Source organism: Herpailurus yagouaroundi, unplaced genomic scaffold (genome assembly GCF_014898765.1).
Source record: "Herpailurus yagouaroundi ecotype Mexico unplaced genomic scaffold, PumYag 29, whole genome shotgun sequence".
Lineage (NCBI taxonomy): Eukaryota > Metazoa > Chordata > Mammalia > Carnivora > Felidae > Herpailurus > Herpailurus yagouaroundi.
In genome coordinates, this window is record NW_024412377.1 from 13,068,657 (window position 1) to 13,086,104 (window position 17,448).

Below are 17,448 nucleotides of genomic sequence, written 5' to 3' on the forward strand. Positions count from 1 at the left end.
ATCCATGCTACCATTAAGAAGGCACTGTTCAGGGGCGCCTGGGTGGCGCAGTCGGTTAAGCGTCCGGCTTCAGCCAGGTCACGATCTCGCGGTCCGGGAGTTCGAGCCCCGCGTCGGGCTCTGGGCTGATGGCTCGGAGCCTGGAGCCTGTTTCCGATTCTGTGTCTCCCTCTCTCTCTGCCCCTCCCCCGTTCATGCTCTGTCTCTCTCTGTCCCCAAAATAATAAATAAACGTTAAAAAAAAAAAAAAAAACTTAAAAAAAAAAAAAAAAGAAGGCACTGTTCAAACACGGGGACAAATGGTCTATGCGACAAAGTTTGGTCATCAGAACCCAGAAGTCCTTAGCCCGGAGCACCTTGCCCCAGAACACTGCTTAACCCCTCCGGGCCTACGCTTCTGGTCAGTCTAACCACATATCCTCTGATGACCCCCACCTGACTGCTATGTGAGAGTACTACATAAATCAGAGGTATTTATCGTTTTTGTTAATGAGGATAAAAACCACAACTTGCTTTTCCCCATGTGATCCTGAACGTAGCTGGATACGGAACAGATCACCTGAAATGCGTTAGAGAAATCGGCTAGTCAGGGCCCTGCCATACTCTGCTAAAGGGAAAACCGATTAAGAGGTGGGGATCGTCAGGAGATTTATTTCCCATACACCCTTCTCCTCTTTCCTTCCCTTTTGGTCATCACAGCTCAATATGCCAATAATTTACTTCCTCAATCTTCACCTTCAATGCAGCTTCAGTTTTACATCACAGATCCACACACTCAGTGGCCCACTGGACATCTTCACTTGGATGACCCTCAGCTCCAACTCACATGGACGAGGCTAAGCTCCCCCCAAACACCCATTTCTTCTCAGTGCCATCTTGACAAATGCACCACAGTCGACCCAATGGTTAATCCAGAAATCGAGGAGCCATCCTACAGAAATTCACTCTATCGGCCCCCCGCCCCCACCCTCTCAAACACTTGCGTTCTTCCTCTCGGTATGCTTCATACTCAAACTCTCTCAGCACTGGTGTGGAACGCTATCATTTCCCATCGAGTTAGCTGGTCAACTTTCTCCTCCTAGGCTGGATACGTCCCGCACTCATCCATCACCTCGCAGGCGGAGTGAGCTCCCCCAGAACTCCTGTTTAAAGTTGTCCCACGCGGCCTTCGCAGATCTATTCAAACTCGTTCACGTATACCCGGAGCCCTTCCTCACCTGTTCCCAACCATCTTGCCGGACAGCTGCCCACCACAGTGATTTCAGCATCTTGGTTTCCCACAGTTGGACAAACGCACCCTACTGGCTCACGTGTTTGGCACGTGGCAATCTTCTGCTAGAAATGAGCCACTCTCTCTCTCGGCCAAACTAGTGCCTCTCCCGGGCATCACTTTCCCCTGACCCTTTCCTTCTTTTCTCCTTTGGGTGCCCGGTCTTGATGTTCCAAAGTACTTTTACCACACGCACCGCACCCTGAGCAGTGGTCAATGGTGTGCCTGTGTCTGTCTTCGCCAAGGAACCGTGAGGTCTTCGAGAGGCGGGATCTCTCATTTATCCAATCTTTCAGGAAGCAACTCCTGTGAACAAGAGTACTCTTGCGTCCTTGGAGGTTAGCGCTCAGCCCGGCCCACAGGTAGGGCGACATCGACGTAGCTATATTGGGGGCACGTGGTTTGACCACAAATCAATTTGTGTTTTAACCATGTTGCAGCGCTCTAAGTCCACTACCTTCTACGTAAAAAAACAAAACAAAACAAGAAACAAAGAACAAACACAACTGCTTGCTGTCATTATCCAATTAAACCATTGAAAACATTTTTACACAATTAAAAACAAACTGAAGCATCCAAGTTAGTGGAAAACCAGACGGCAAGTTAGTCGGAAACTTCAGTCGATGCTGAAGTCAAGCTCTGAAATTTAGAAGTGACACTTCCATTTAATGGGAGTAACCTTCGGGCCAACATTCCCTCCTTGGCCAAAGGAATCTAACCTTCGAAAGAGAGGCAGGAAAGGAAGAGAAAACATCATAAAAACAACGTTCCTAACCGCCACCCTCATGTGCTGATACAGAAGTGGCCACTCAAGCGTACCAATGTTCCGCAAAGATTAAAAATACATATGGTCAAGGCAGATGGGTGATCATCATTTTCTGGCAACATCAGTTTTGATTTCATGTGAAAAAACGCCTCAGACAAACCACACTGGGTTCAGCCGTTCCTGGTATGAGGGAGGACTGGCCATCCGGTTTTAAGGCCATCCCTGCATCCCTGAGAGGCACGTGGGTACGGGACACTGGCTTTGGAAAGGGACAGAAATGAATCCCCCCCAGTCCCCCCCACCCCAAAAAGGCTACTTTGGGGAAACTCAATGCAAGGAAACAACGCGTGGACTTGGATTTCCAACCCCATCCCACGACCAGTCCCACCAGTACAGACGGCCCGGGGCTTCCCCACGGGTGAACGCCCTCCACCTGCCGGCTGCAGTCACCAAGTCCTCAGTCGGGTACTGACCGTGAACACGCTGCGCTGGGCGCGAAGAAGCCGGCTTCCGAGCTCACTGGGGAACATGGTCAGGCCACACTTACCGACTCGGTCTGGAACGCCACCCAGCAGAGGGGAGGTATTTCTGAAAGCCCCCAAAACACGTTAGCTTTTGTGCCTACAATCTTTTGTGCCTACAGAAGCGTTCATCTTTGGGCCCGGCCCCAGCTTCTCCAAACGGGCTCGTCTGATCCTGATGTCTGTGCTGTGGGTTCGGCAAGCCCAACGAGGGGACAGGCGGGCTGGGTGTCCCCCCCCCCCTTCCTCTGGAGCCATCCCCGAGGCCATAATTGCAGAGGAGCCCTGCCCTTCCCTGCGGCTCCCTCCCTGATGTGGTTTTGAGCCATTCCTTAGAGGCTGGGGGAGGAGCCTCCCCCGTGCAATTGACCCAGAGCGCGACAAACCCTGGCACGTCCTTTGCTTCTCTTCCGTGTGGCTGCAGACCAACCTGCCGCACCACGGAGCCCGCCTGGCAGACCCCGGGCTGACGTGCAACACGACAGAAAAACCTCATCTGCCCTTGTCGACACCGTGTTTAGACGCTGGGTACGTGACAATCCGAAACGAGCCAGGCTCCAGAGGACACGCTAAGACAGGCGTCCGAAACCAACCGGTCCTCTCCCCACGCTCCTCCCCTGGAGGGGCTGCCGGGACCCTCAGCGCCAAGTTCTCACGGCCACGGGGGCTTCACGAGGCTGGGAGTCATTAAGACGCACCCGTCCTCCCCCACACTTCTATCTCCTTCTTCTCTGGCTCCCGCCCCGCCCCGGGCGAGACCCCCCCTGTCTCTTTGTCCCGGCGTATTTGCGACACTCTCTCTGCCAACCTGCCCTCCCTGGCCCATATCACAGCGCTTCGCCATCAACGCGTCTGAGTTCTTCCTTGGGGAAACCCCCTCTTCAAAACCCTTTGGCAAAGACGGGGTGGTCTGGGTGCCACCAAGCCCAGACGCTCTGATGGACTGTCAGCCAATCAAGGCCTCTCAACCTCGGGAGAACCGACATCTCAGGCCAGACGACCTTTCGTGGTGGGATGTCAGCAGCACCCCTGACCTCTACCTGCTAGATACCGATACATCCTCTGCCTTCGCTATGCAGCCAGAGATGCCCTCCAGATTGTGCCGAATGTCCCCTGGGGACAGGTCTCCCGGCTGAGGCTCACTGCTTTGAGGGTATTCTGACCCCGGCCTGCCCCTCCCACCTGACTGCTCGACGGTCCCCAGCACACCGGATTCCATGAGCAAAGGGACTTGCCCCGACTGAGGCCATCGCACTGAATTCACTCTCGTCTCTCCATCTGCACGTGTGGCGTCCTCGAGCCTTTCCTTCTGACCCACTCTTATCCCTGCCTCTGAAGTGTCATTCCTGTCACCTCCTCTCGCCCTATAGGGCGTCTCACGACCAGTTCAGGCTCTCTCACCCACCTACAGGTTACCTCTCCCTACCTCTTCTTTGTCCCATAAACACATGCTCCTCTCTCCTCTGTCTTTCGGAACTTACAAGTGCGGGTATCTGTCCTCACCCGGTCTCATGAGTGGCAGGAAGAGACAGAGGAATGTGGGACCCTCGTCAGACCCTCTCCTGAGGAGAAGCAATCAGGGGACAGCCTCTGTGGCAGGAAGCCCACGGCAAAGAGGCCGAGGGGGGAGTCTGGGACGAGGTCCCAGGCTGGGAGCTGTAGTGTTAAGCAGGGCTCCTGTCTCAGAAGTTGCCAGAGGGTGGGAAAGATGAAGCGGAGCCTTAGGCACCAGAAACCTCAAGTTCCAGGAAAGCAATCCAGCATTAGGGCCGAAGGAAGGGGCCCGCGCAAGGCAATCATGCCGAGAGCAGAGCTGCCCTAACCAGGGGTCAGGTCCCAAAAGGACAAGTGGCGAGGCTAGGGTCATGCAGACCCACACAGTGACAGACAAGTCTGTTCCGTTTCCGTCCTCAAGAGCCCAGGGCCAAGCTCCAAGCTCCAAGCTCCAGGCAGGAGCTTTATAAAGACCTCGTAGTACAGACAAGTAAGATGGGGGAAAGGTACAAAGGTAACGACATTCCAGAAACTTGCCGCTTGTCGCTTGATTTTAAAGGAGTCCCATGAGATATGGGGGTTATGACATCTGACCTTTTAAAAAAACATAAATTAAAAACCTGACACACGGGGGGCGCCTGGGTGGCTCAGTCGGTTAAGCGTCCGACTTCAGCTCAGGTCACGATCTCGCGGTCTGCGAGTTTGAGCCCCGCGTCGGGTTCTGGGCTGATGGCTCGGAGCCTGGAGCCTGCTTCCGATTCTGTGTCTCTCTCTCTCTCTCTCTCTCTCTCTCTCTGCCCCTCCCCCGTTCATGCTGTGTCTCCCTCTGTCTCAAAAATAAATAAACGTTAAAAAAAAAAAATTAAAAAAAAAAAAAAACCTGACACACGGGGCGCCCGGGTGGCTCAGTCAGTTCAGCATCCGTCTTCGGCTCAGGTCATGATCTCACGCTCTGTGAGTTCGAGCCCCGCGTCGGGCTCTGTGCTGACAGCTCAGAGCCTGGAGACTGCTGCAGATTCTCTGTCTCCCTCTCTCTGCCCCTCCCCAGCTAGCTCTCTTTCTCTCTTTCAAAAATCAATAAACATTTAAAAAAAAAAATTGACACATGGATTAAATTATTAATGTAGAGCCCAAGTGAAGGTGGGTAGAGAAAAGCATGCTCACCTGGGATTTGTCTGCTCTGAGCATTTATCCCTTTAGAGCTGTCTACCCCATTTTATTTTTTTAAGTTTATTTGTTTATTTTGAGAGCGAGCGAGACAGAGAGAGAATGAATAACCCAGGCAGGCTCTGCACCATCAGCATAGGGCTCAATGTGGGGCTCGAACTCACAAACTGTGAGATCATGACCGGAGCGGAAATCAAGAGCTGGATGCTTAACCGACTGAGCCACCCAGGCATCCCTGTCTACCCCATTTTAATGGAGGATGGTAACGGCGGGGAAAAATATCTTACTGGGGTCTGGTGAAGTCCTCAGGCAGTAAGGGTGGTCCCCAAGGAGGAAAAAAGCTAAGTCCTTTGTCACACAAGACAGTAGACGTTCCCACCTGAAGAGGAGTCTGCTCCCCGACGACCTGTGTCACCTGCCACTAGGAAGAGAAAGCCAACAAATAAAAATAATGCAAGATCCAGAGTGTCGGAGAAGACCCACAGGGGGTTCCTTCTCGACAACATGACCCACAGGAGGCCACCTATGGTAGACAGAAGAACGTGCCCCTCCCCCACCCCAGACGTCCACGCAGAATCCCCAGGACCCGTGACTCTGCCGTACGCACAGGGCTGTGGGGACAGGATTCGGGCTGGAAACGCCGAGATAGGGAGAGGATCCAGGTGGCCCTAACTGCAGGAATCCTTGAAAACTAGACATCTTGGCTGCAGAGAGAGAAAGGAGAAGAAAGGAGTGGAGAGTAGAAACACGAGAGGGGCTGGGTCCACTGTTGCTGGCTCTGACGGTGAAAGAAGGGGGCCCGCAGAGGCTAAGAGCAGCCCTGGCGGACAGCCAGCAAGACCACAGGGACCTCGGTCCTGGAACCGCATACAGGACCAGAAGGAGCAGGGGACAGATCGCCCCCCAGAGCCTCCAGAAAGGATCACTGACCTTCCCACACCTGGGTTTGAGGCTGGCAAGACCCCAGCCGGACGACTGACCTACAGAACCACAGGACAGCACCTGCTGTTTTAATGGTGGCAATTTTTTATGCCAGCAATAGAGAACAGATACAGCACCCGTGGCACAAGTGATTTTTGTTTTCCTCTTAAAGACACAGCCAGGCATCACTCAGAGCTGGGAGAAAAGGCAGGAAAGAGGCGGTTTTTCTGGTAGGTGGTGGTTTTGTTTTGATGGGGCAGAGCCTGGCTTGTGTGGTCTCCACCCCAAACAGCTTCAGGGATAAGAAAATCAAGGTGGCTGCTTCATGATAATACAATGATCCAAGTCTCACAAGGCAGGCGCAGGAGGGCAGTATTAACTGAAATGACCTGCAAATTGACGTACAAAAATCCTGTGTTTTTCCCTCGGAGCAAAGGACAAAGGGGCGCCTGGGTGGCTCAGCTGGTTAGGCGTCTCCGTCTTGGTTTTGGCTCACGTCACGACTTCGTGGTTTGTGAGTTTGAGCCCCACGTCGGGCTCCGGGCTGACAGTGTGGAACCCGCTTTGGATTCTCTCTCTCCCTCTCTCTCTCTCTACCCCTCCCTTACGCTCTCTCACTCTCTCAAGATAAATAAATAAGCTTAAAAAAAAGGCAGGGGGGAGGAAAAGTTGTTCATTGTAGGGAATAAAGCCAATATCCTATTCATAGGCTTTAGTGGGCAATTCAGCTATCAGGTTTAATATCCTCATCATCATGAAAAGAGGGGGAGGAAAACTTAAAAAAAATTTTTTTAATGTGTATTTAGTTTTGAGAGAGAGACAGAGAGCCAGAGTGCAAGCTGGGGAGGGGCAGAGAGAGAGGGAGACACAGAATCGGAAGCAGGTTCCAGGCTCTGAGCCGTCAGCACGGAGCCCGATGTGGGGCTCGAACCCACGAACTGTGAGATCATGACCCGAGCCGAAGGCAAACGCTTAACCGACTGAGCCACCCAGGCGCCCCTAGGAAAACTTTTTTAAAGACTCTGCCTTTTAAACCCCTTCGGTAGTTTTTTCACCCCTTCCAATTGGATTTTTCCTGACTATTGAATGTAGAGTAAGACCTCGGATCTAAAGACAGAAGAGTTTGAGTCCCGAAATACCTACAAGACGCACACACCGATAAAGAACTTTTAAATCTAGCCTCACACTTTCTCATCAACTAGAATGTTATTTCTAATACGTCTGGCATTTATTTTGCAAACATTGATTACACAGCTACCAGGTGCCTGGCAATGTCCTTGGCTCAAGAAAGACAAAATAAGTCCTTGACAAACCGAGCAAGGAAACTGCTATGACGGGACAGTGTCAAATACTTACTCCTAAAGGCACAGGGGTGGTGACCTGGACACATGTAGTGGCTACTCCCTCGGAAGAAGGGAGTTCGCTGGTCAGCTGGAGATTCTTTTTTTTTTTTTTTTTTTTACGTTTATTTTTGAGACAGAGAGAGACAGAGCATGAACGGGGGAGGGTCAGAGAGAGAGAGAGAGAGAGAGAGAGAGAGGGAGACACAGAATCCGAAACAGGCTCCAGGCTCTGAGCTGTCAGCACAGAGCCCGACGCGGGGCTTGAACTCACGAACTGCAAGATCATGACCTGAGCCGAAGTCGGACGCTTAACCGACTGAGCCACCCAGGCGCCCCTGGAGATTCTTGACATGGGAACAGAACAGAGCTTTGCCGGCACGCACACAGCACAGAGCAGGCAGCCATTCACGTAAACACGTAGGAATGTTACCTTTCCTGAAGAACATACAGAAACTACTATAATCTAAAGACTGAGTGTAAGCAAGCTCAGCCAGTCAGAGGACGAGAACACCACGGCATTTCTCTAGGTCAGGCTGTTTAAAACCACGCGGCGGGGGCGCCTGGGTGGCGCAGTCGGTTAAGCGTCCGACTTCAGCCAGGTCACGATCTCGCGGTCCGTGAGTTCGAGCCCCGCGTCGGGCTCTGGGCTGATGGCTCAGAGCCTGGAGCCTGTTTCCGATTCTGTGTCTCCCTCTCTCTCTGCCCCTCCCCCGTTCATGCTCTGTCTCTCTCTGTCCCAAAAATAAATAAAACGTTGAAAAAAAAAAAATTAAAAAAAAAAAAAACCACGCGGCGAACGTCAGGTCAATCTGGCAAGCATGAAACTCGCTATGTAAAAAGCAGAGGAAAATTAAGCAGTAAACCTGCACATAATGGATTCCTCCTCCTTTCCCAGCCCTCCTCTCCCTGTCTAAGGGTAAATAAATTAATTTATTAATTATTAATAAATAATTAATTTATTTATTAATAAATGGATACCATTTATTTATTAATTCATGGATACCACGCAGGCCCGTCTTGAGTTTCCGTTAGCACCTGCTGGCTTGCTGTGAAGGCTGACGCTACTCATCAAAATCACAAATATATTGGCAAAATTAACCGTAACTGCTAAAGAACAAAACTTACTGAAAGATCGAGAGTTTTTACAATACTAAAACTTGAGGTTTTTAGGGACAAACCTGTATAAATTTGAACTTGACAAGAAGAAAAGAAAACCCACGTGTCAAGAGTGGCCCCCTTTATTATCAAGACTTGGAAACAGGCAGATGAAAAAAAAGATAAAGTCTGCAGGCTCACCTGGACAGTTCAACTAATCTCCGTACTCTAATTTCAAAAAGTACGTATCACGGAAATGACTTTTTGAAAGGATTTCTAAATACTACTTTCATTAACACCGATCTGGACCGCGAACAGAATGCGCTCGTAAAAAGAGGTCAGGTCACCTCTTTCCAATAGAAAGTAACGATCAAGGCAAGAAACGCGAGAACACGATTTCTCGAGCCACGTTTCCAGTTTGGCGAAACACCCGGAGACACAGTCTGACTTCGATTAACTGGAGGTTCTCAAAAGGCCAGAAAACACCCTCGGAAAACAAAAATTAACATTCACTCAAACCTGAGGGATTTTTACAGAGACTTAAAGTTGGAACTTACGTATATTTGATTTCTCTTATATCGCCGGTACAAGTTGTGCATGATGGAGCCCCCGTGGAGCTCCGTCAAGGTGGCCATGTCATCGACGCCCTCTTCGCTCACGGGGTGCATGGCGGTGACCTTCTGGTGGGTAATTGTGCTCTGCTTGTAAGTGAACACCTGGGAGCAGAATGAATTCAGTTGTTTAGTTATCGGCGGTGAGTGCCGTCCGCAGACATCTCCCACCTTAAAATACGATCCCAGTACCAGTTTTAGCAACAAGAGCCTGAATTGGCCAAGAAAAAGTACACTGCAGAGAACTTTTTCATTTTCCCTGTGCGCCTATCTATTTTTAGAGGAAGCAATCATTTGACAATTGCTATTAGATATTCCTAAAAGACATTATTAGCTCAAGTACTAGCCATCCCTTGGAGGACACAGAAATCTTAAATTCACAGTTCGCTTCTCTGCAGATTTCTCCTGTTGCTATACATCAGTAAGGGTTAGGACCCTGGGTAGGGTAGGATCCCAGGGTTAGGACCCTGGCTAACCAAACTTTTAGAAAATAATTTGGCTTCCCTGCATAATGTTTCCCATGGGATCATACAGCATATCTCAAAACTTCATCATAAAAGCTCTTCAATTTAAGTGTTACATAAATTCACCCTTGGCAGTCTCCACGTTTGTTCAAAGAGTGGAACGCACCTTCCCAGGAATGTTCAAAAAGATGTCCTTGGACTCTATCTCCTCTCCACCAGGATATGTAGCAAACAAATGCCTTCTCAGATTTAAAATAAAACTGGTGTGTTTGTCTATCTTGCTCAAAATTCCAAACACCATCGATGAGTGCCACATACACACGGTAGGTAGCATGTACATGACAGAATTCTGATATTTTAAGACTGATTACTGAATTTCCATGCATTTCTGAAATGCTTTTGTGCCACTGATTTGATTAAGGACTTAACCATGTTGGGGCACCTGGCTGGCTGGCTGAGTTGGTCGAGGACGCGAGTCTTGATCTTGGGATTTTAATTTTAAGTTCAAGCTCCATGTTGGGTGTAGAGATTACTTAAAAACAGAATCTTACAAAAAAAAAAAAAAAAAAAAAAAGGACTAACCATATTAAGTCAGCTCCCGTCTGATGATCAAAGTTTGGGCAGCTTTACATATAAACTCACGTACATAACAAAATCATTTGATTATGGCGTCTACTCCATAATTATTCACTTTATACTTTTATAATACTCATCCTTTAAAGACATGAATATATAAAAAAAGGACCTAAATAACATGAAAAATGCACAGTCTTCACAGGCACACGTACTTCACATGTGCACATGCGCAAAACGACTTTCTGGAAGAGTATCTGCAGAACTTCCTGACTGGGGAATTCTATTTTTAAATATCAACCAGATGCCTACATGGCAACAAATAGTATGTTATTGCAAAAGAGAATGACACACGAAGGAAAGCAAAAGTACCAATCCAATGGTTTCCAGTAGCCATGGAAAAGGGCAGGTTTTATTTTTCTAGAGAAAAAAATAAAACTTCAGCCGTGGCATTTCTGCCACATGAACCACAAAAGTTGGTCAAAACCAGTCCTGAGAAAGTGCTGGAGGCCAGGGCAGACACCAGAACCATCCTTTCTCAGGACGAGCCACTCTCCCCAGCTGCTTCCTGGACGCACATCCACCAGGAGATGCTCCAGCCCCAGCGGCCCCACCTCCTGGCAAGGAAGCCAACCCCCCACCTCACCCCCTGCCACGGAGGCACCCACAGGGCAGGCCAGGCCTGGGGCCCGCGCGGGGAGTGCAGGGTGGGGTATGCCACGGCCAAGATAACAGGTATTAAAGAAAACGCACAGGGACATTCAAGAGCGTAGGCATGCTTCTAAGACACTGACTTTCCATCCTAACTCATGGAGGAACGTCGAAGGAACAGAGATTTAGGTCAAATGTAGAAGTCGTCTTGGGGCAATCTGGAAAATCCCAGAAGTGAACGGCTAAAAAAAAAAACCCTCTGCCCTTCCCCAGCTTTGCCTCATGCCAACGATGCTAATCCAGGCGGGTTTTCTGGAAACACTAACCATTGGGCTGGCACTGGGGTCTTCACCTGCAGTGACTGTGACGGTGGGGGGAGGAAGCAGAACCTGTCTGGCCCCGTGAGCTCCCAGCCAGCTGAGGAGGGCAGAAAAGAGTCCCCGTGTCCCCTCTCTGCTCCCAGAGCACACGGGAGGCGGCTCTTCTCACTCTGCTTGCTCAAAGCTCCTGCCACACAGCAGGCGGGGTGGCTGCCCCAGGTTCCCAGGAAAATGTGCCCACAGGAAAGACGACAAGGCACCAGAGTGGGCGCGACAGGCTCCCGCTCAAACTCCCCCAAGACTCACCATCGGCAAGTCCCTCCCAAGGTGGAAACAGCCCTACCTGCTGCTTGAGTATGCTGAGAGTTCCAGAATTTGAGGACAGAAATGTTTTAGAATACAGACATGTCATCTGAATTTATATGGAGTCTGCCTTTTGGAAATAATCATATACAGCCCACAATACTTAGACACTAAGTGTTTACATATGTGTCTATGTACATAAAACTAAATACTCATGTCATCTGTAAACATTTCATTGTCTTTTTTCATGCCCTGGGAACAAGACAATGCGTGAGCCAAAATACAGAGGGGGGCACACGGGCACTGACAGAAATGGCTACACACTGTAGAGTTCCCACCTTCATACGTTTATTTGTCTTCAGGTTTCCAGGAGCATGCTGTGTGTAAAACGGGGACACGTGCAGTGGGAAAATCCAGAGAACTAGACCAATCCTTCCCATGGCCTCAAGAAGACAGAATCAAGAGGGCAGATAATAGTTACATAAATAAGAGGGGCGCCTGGGTGGCTCAGTCAGTTAAGCGTCCGATTTCGGCTCAGGTTGTGATCCCGTGGTTTGTGGGTTCAAGCCCCGCATTGGGCTCTGCGTCGACAGCTCAGAGCCTGGAGCCTGCTTCGGATTCTGTGTCTCCCTCTCTCTCTGTCCCTCCCCCACTCACATTCTCTCTCTCTCTCTCTCTCTCTCAAAAATAAATCAACATTAAAAAAAAAAAACAAATAGTTACATAAATGAGAGACGACGAGCAGAAAAAAAAAAAAGACCAAAACATTATGCCAACTGCAGCTGCTCAAAACACTGATTACTCCCAGAAAAGTAGGATATGTAGAAAATGTATTTGTGAAGGAAAGGCAAGGATAACCATCCCTTCAGAGATGGGCTAATATCTGTAAAGATTCTAAAATGGTGGGTGGGGCACTGTAGATGCTAAATAAGTGGCTGAGAAATTAAGGAAATGCATTCATTCGAGCAAATATTTACAGGTGCGGTCTAAGCCCTGGGAATATGGCTTACATTCCAACAAGGGGAAGAAAATAAAACCAAATATGCACGTAACTGTCACACATGGTCATGAATCTTTTTTTTTTTTTTTTAACATTTATTTATTTTTGAGACAGAGAGAGACAGAGCATGAAGCGGGGAGGGTCAGAGAGAGAGGGAGACACAGAATCTGAGACAGGTTCCAGGCTCCGAGCTGTCAGCACAGAGCCCGACACGCGGCTCGAACTCACGGACCGCGAGATCATGACCTGAGCCGAAGTTGGACGCTTAACCGACTGAGCCATCCAGGCGCCCCAAATCTTTATGAAGACATAAATCAGGGTATAGGGACCAAGTACCACCAAGGCTTACTTAATGCTAAATATGTGAGGACAGCCTCACTGACAGGGTCTCTACGTTGATGTTACCCTAAGGAGGTAAGGGATGGGATCCCCCCCGCACTCAGTGTGTTAATGTGCACTGGACGAATTAACACCTGATTTAATCTAGAAAGATTTCAAAGGATTCATGACAGCCACAGTCTTATTCAAGAATTTTTAAGGAGAGTCCCTTGAAGCATCAAAAGTCACGGCTACGTGCAAGAATTAACAGAGTATTAGTTGCACAAGATTATTCCCAAATAGCAGGAGAACTCTAGCTTTACAGAACGGGATTATTTTTACAGGAATTTTTTGGGAACAAACAGCCAGAATACCAAAATGTATTCCTAAAAATCCAATTCAGAATAAACGGACTTCCTCCAACGGAGCATATACTAGGAGAAAGGTGGTAAGGTTAAGAAATGGAACAAAATATGGAAAGATTAATAGACAGGAAACCAATTTAGAGAAAATGCAGCCTCAGAACAAACAGCTCCTGTTATAGAAATCCAAGCCGCGGGTCACAAGACAGGCTGGATTAAGCATGGGAGAACAAAGGAAACCAATCAACATGATTGGAAAAACAACTCAGAAGGCTTGCCTAACGCTGGGTCCGCTTCTACACGAAGAATCACAAGGTCTGAAGTCAATTAAGTAAAACATAGCTGAGCTACTATCCACTTTTACCTTGAACAGTTTTTAAAGTTTTATTTATTGAAGTCATCTCTGCACCCAACGTGGGGCTCAAACTCACCACCCAGAGATCAGGAGTCACACGCTCTTCCGACTGAGCCAGCCAGGCATCCCGATCTACTTTTAACCTTAGCATAGCACTTACATTGCAAGGAAACTCGCACCACGTGAATGCAAGAGTCTCCGTAACACCAAGTTATGTATATGTGGGTATATGTATACATACACACACATACCTCTCTTATTGCAAGTCATTAGAAGCCCCAGTCATTACATTTAGCTTTTCTAATCAAAGAGAAAGGAAAAAGAAAGTAATCCTGTCATGTCCTCCCCTGATGGACAGATGGGGTAGAGGGTGTTCTCAATCTGGGGAACCTCATCTCACTACATCCTAGAATTTCGGCTAGAGCATTTTTTTTTTTAATGTTTATTTTTGAGAGAGAGAGAGAGAGAGAGAACATGAGCAGAGGAAGAGAGAGGGAGACAGGATCCGAAGCGAGCTCCATGTCGACAGCACAGAGCACAACGTGGGGCTCGAACTCACGAACTGCCAGATCGGGACCTGAGCCAAAGTCAGACGTTTTAACTGACTGAGCCACCCAGGCGCTCCCTCAGCTAGAGTGGTTCTGAATTCAGCACCCCTCCTGCACCCACGGAACACGCGGCCCTATCTGCAAACAGTTTTGATGGCCAGAAACACCACAGGATTATTCAGGCCAAGTGTCAAGAGGGCCAGGTGGAGACACCCTGGTCTAGAATGGCCAACCCATCAGGGGTCTACACAGATCCTAGGAAAAAAATGATGCGAACGAGCCAAGGCCTATGAACAAAACCTTTCATCAAATATAAAAACGTTTTGGAAGCAAAGACAGAAAAACACTGAATAGGGTTCATCAAAGGTCAGCATGACACTATTCTGCAATTTCGTTTTTGGTTCTTTCTTATTTGTCTTAAGTTAAGAAGGGTAGGGGTGAAGATAATGACAGTTTCTAGGCATTGGGGTTTGCTTATATTTGTGCTCCCTTGTTCTGTATGTATTCGTACAGATATGATCTACCTGTACCTGTATCATGGTCAGACGCTCATGGGCCAGTTCTTTCTCGTTCCTACCCCGTCCAGGGCAGCCTTCCTGTGTGGGGGCCACGTACATCCCGCTACCTTCCTTGAGGCCTCAGCCCTAAGGTGATCCTCCCAGAAGACACCGACGAGGTCAAGGGCACCACGTCGGATTCCTCTTTATTCTGCTGTGGGTACTCTCTTCCTGGCTCCCGGGACAACCTGTAATCGCTTATCTATTATCTCACGTGTTCAAAATCCCCCGTGGGTCCCCCGCTCTAGGACCTCAGGTCAGTCTCTTTTAACTCATTTGACCGCAACCTACAGTTAAAAAGGTTTTATTCCATGAACTACTATACGCACAGTTTCATAAAACGCTTGTCGCGATGTCCGACGCACCTCAATCCTTTCTACTCTGCTTCTTTCAAACGCCGGCTGTGACCCCGTAAACTGATTTCACGTCTGTTGTGGGTTGCGAACTATGGTTTGAAAGCTCCACGAAGGCAAGGAGCACGCCTACCTCGTTCCCCAGTGCCAGCCATGGCCCACTACACGGACTCAATAAACACAGCATAAACACAGAAGAAGTGGTCCTCGCTTTCGAAACGATTATAACATGGGGCACCTGCGTGGCTCAGTGGGTGGAGCGTCCAACTTCGGCTCAGGTCACGATCTCGCGGTCTGTGAGTTCGAGCCCCGCGTCGGGCTCTGTGCTGACAGCTCGGAGCCTGGAGCCTGCTTTGGATTCTGTGTCTCCGTCTCTCTCTGCCCCTCCCCCACTCATGCTCTGTCTCTCTCTCTCTCTCTCTCTCTCTCTCTCTCTCTCTGTCAAAAATAAACATTAAAAAAAATTTCCAAATGATTATAACATGAAAGGAGAGGCAAGGTGGGGTAATGACCAAAACATGGCCTTAGACGCCTGGAGGCAGATCCAGCTGGATTCATTTCTGCTGGATCTGGGCTTCCGATCGTTTCAGGAAAGTGAGCAAGGTTCTTGGACCTGCTCTGGCCCATCATTTTTTTCCACCTGCAAAGTAAGAATGGTAATAGCAATACCCAACTCGGAATTATCATGAAAGCTAAGGAATGTAGGTAAAAGTCACAGTGACTGGCACAAACAAGGGCTCCACAAACGGCACCTATTCCCACGAGGGGGGCGTAACGCAAGGAAGAACAGGGAACGTTCCAGAAGGAAATGAATCAATTGTCCTTGCACAGAGGAGCCCAGACTCCTTAGACTTGAGCCTGGAGACTAGCTGTGTGAACGAGGCAATGAGCAAAAGGGAGGGGTACACATTCAGTTCTACAAACTTCAGGACAATCTCAACTTGTACGTTATCTGATGAAAAACCAACATATACCTTCTTCTATTTCGATTCCCTTCGCCCAAATCCGGCTGGCCTTGTTTGGGTTTTCTCTGGATTCTTTCATTTATGGACTCATTAACTCATGACTAAAAGGATGATCAATGATAGAGGTTAAGACTTCTGCCTCCTGACCTGTGGCTAAATTGAGCAATCGTGGCAACCAAAAACGAGCTTTCTCATGGCCAGCCCCTCTGACTCAAGGCTCTCGGTGGCTACGGATGCCCTTAGGCGCACTGTGGAGTCTAAGAGGAAGTGGCCTCCTGTTTTTGCTGCTGCCGTGGGAGCCTGCAGAAAGTAGACGGGGCACAAAAATGTAAAGTCCACTAGAAAGTTCCACAGAAATCTCATCAAAAGTAAAAGTACTCTCCCAGAGTGCAGGGAGGAAATGGCCACGGTCCCTTGCGTTCAGCTCCCATTCGTCAGAGACTTAGCATTTTAGTGACATGGCACAGGGGGTGAAAATCATCTTTACGTAAGGGTTTGGTGACTAGAATCTGCCCTGGGTGAGCTTCTGGATACCTGACGACTAAATACAGATAAAAGAAAGATTGAGATTTTCTTCTTCAGAGATTCAAATGTGAGATGAAGCCATGTTTTAAATGTTCAGGTGATTTATTTTGAGAGAGAAAGAGTGAGCGAGGGAGGGGCAGAGGGAGAAGGAGACAGAGAATCCCCAGCAGGCCCTGCACTGGTTAGATGCTGGGTGATGCAGGGCTCGAACCCATAAACCATGAGATCATGACCTGAGCCAAAATCGGGAGTCAGACACTAAATTGACTGAGCCACCCAGGCGCCACTGATTAAGCTATTTAAATTGTCATCAAGTTTTCAGTGCCTGACGCCACAGGGTGCATGGCATCTGGGTCAAAACCAGCGTAAGGGAAAAGGTTGGGCACAGGCACAGGGCACCCAGTGACAGCCGGCCGTGTGCACCAGGCACACTGAGGATATTCCCTCATGTGATCCGAGGCAGAGGAGGCCACACTGTTGCTCAGTCTTTTGGAGGATGAGTTCACAGAGGATCAGAGAAGCTAGGGAACGTGCCCAAAGGCACACAGCACAGCTAGCATTTGATTCCTTGGGACTGTGGAAAAGCACACACGGTGCAGTCAGACCTGGGGGGGTCACCAGTTCAGAGATAGCATTTTGCATTCCAGCTCTGCCACTAACGGCTGTGAACCCTGGGCATTTATTCCGCTATGTTTCACTTCTTTACCATTTCTAGTTCCCTCGGTTGCCATCTGTGGCAGGCTGTGAGCTGGCCCCTGGGAAAACAAGGGTGACCCTGGGAATACAATAAATGGCCTGTCGTTCAAAGAGTCTCCCGATCACCAAGAAATGAGAAAAATTTCCACCGTGTGGTGGGGGCCAGCGCAGAGGAAATTCCCGGGGTATGGTGGGGACCAGCCACGTGGGACAGATCGCGGCCGGGGAAGAGCAGAGACAAAGGCAAGACAGTGCAGGGCACCCGCGGAG

The 17,448-nt window shown here is 49.1% G+C and overlaps 1 protein-coding gene across 5 annotated transcripts in view; it reads right to left on the reverse strand.

Moving 5' to 3' along the window:
- The window catches only part of MYO10 (myosin X), a 232,429-nt gene that overhangs the window by 125,601 nt on the left and 89,380 nt on the right, over positions 1–17,448 (reverse strand). For 4 of the 5 annotated variants that reach the window (XM_040494312.1, XM_040494301.1, XM_040494298.1 and 1 more), the window contains one exon: positions 9,135–9,293. The exons of the other annotated variant lie outside the window; for it this stretch is intronic. In XM_040494312.1, the coding sequence (XP_040350246.1) occupies positions 9,135–9,293 (159 nt within the window). The remainder of the gene's footprint in view (positions 1–9,134; positions 9,294–17,448) is intronic. 5 annotated transcript variants of the gene reach the window in all.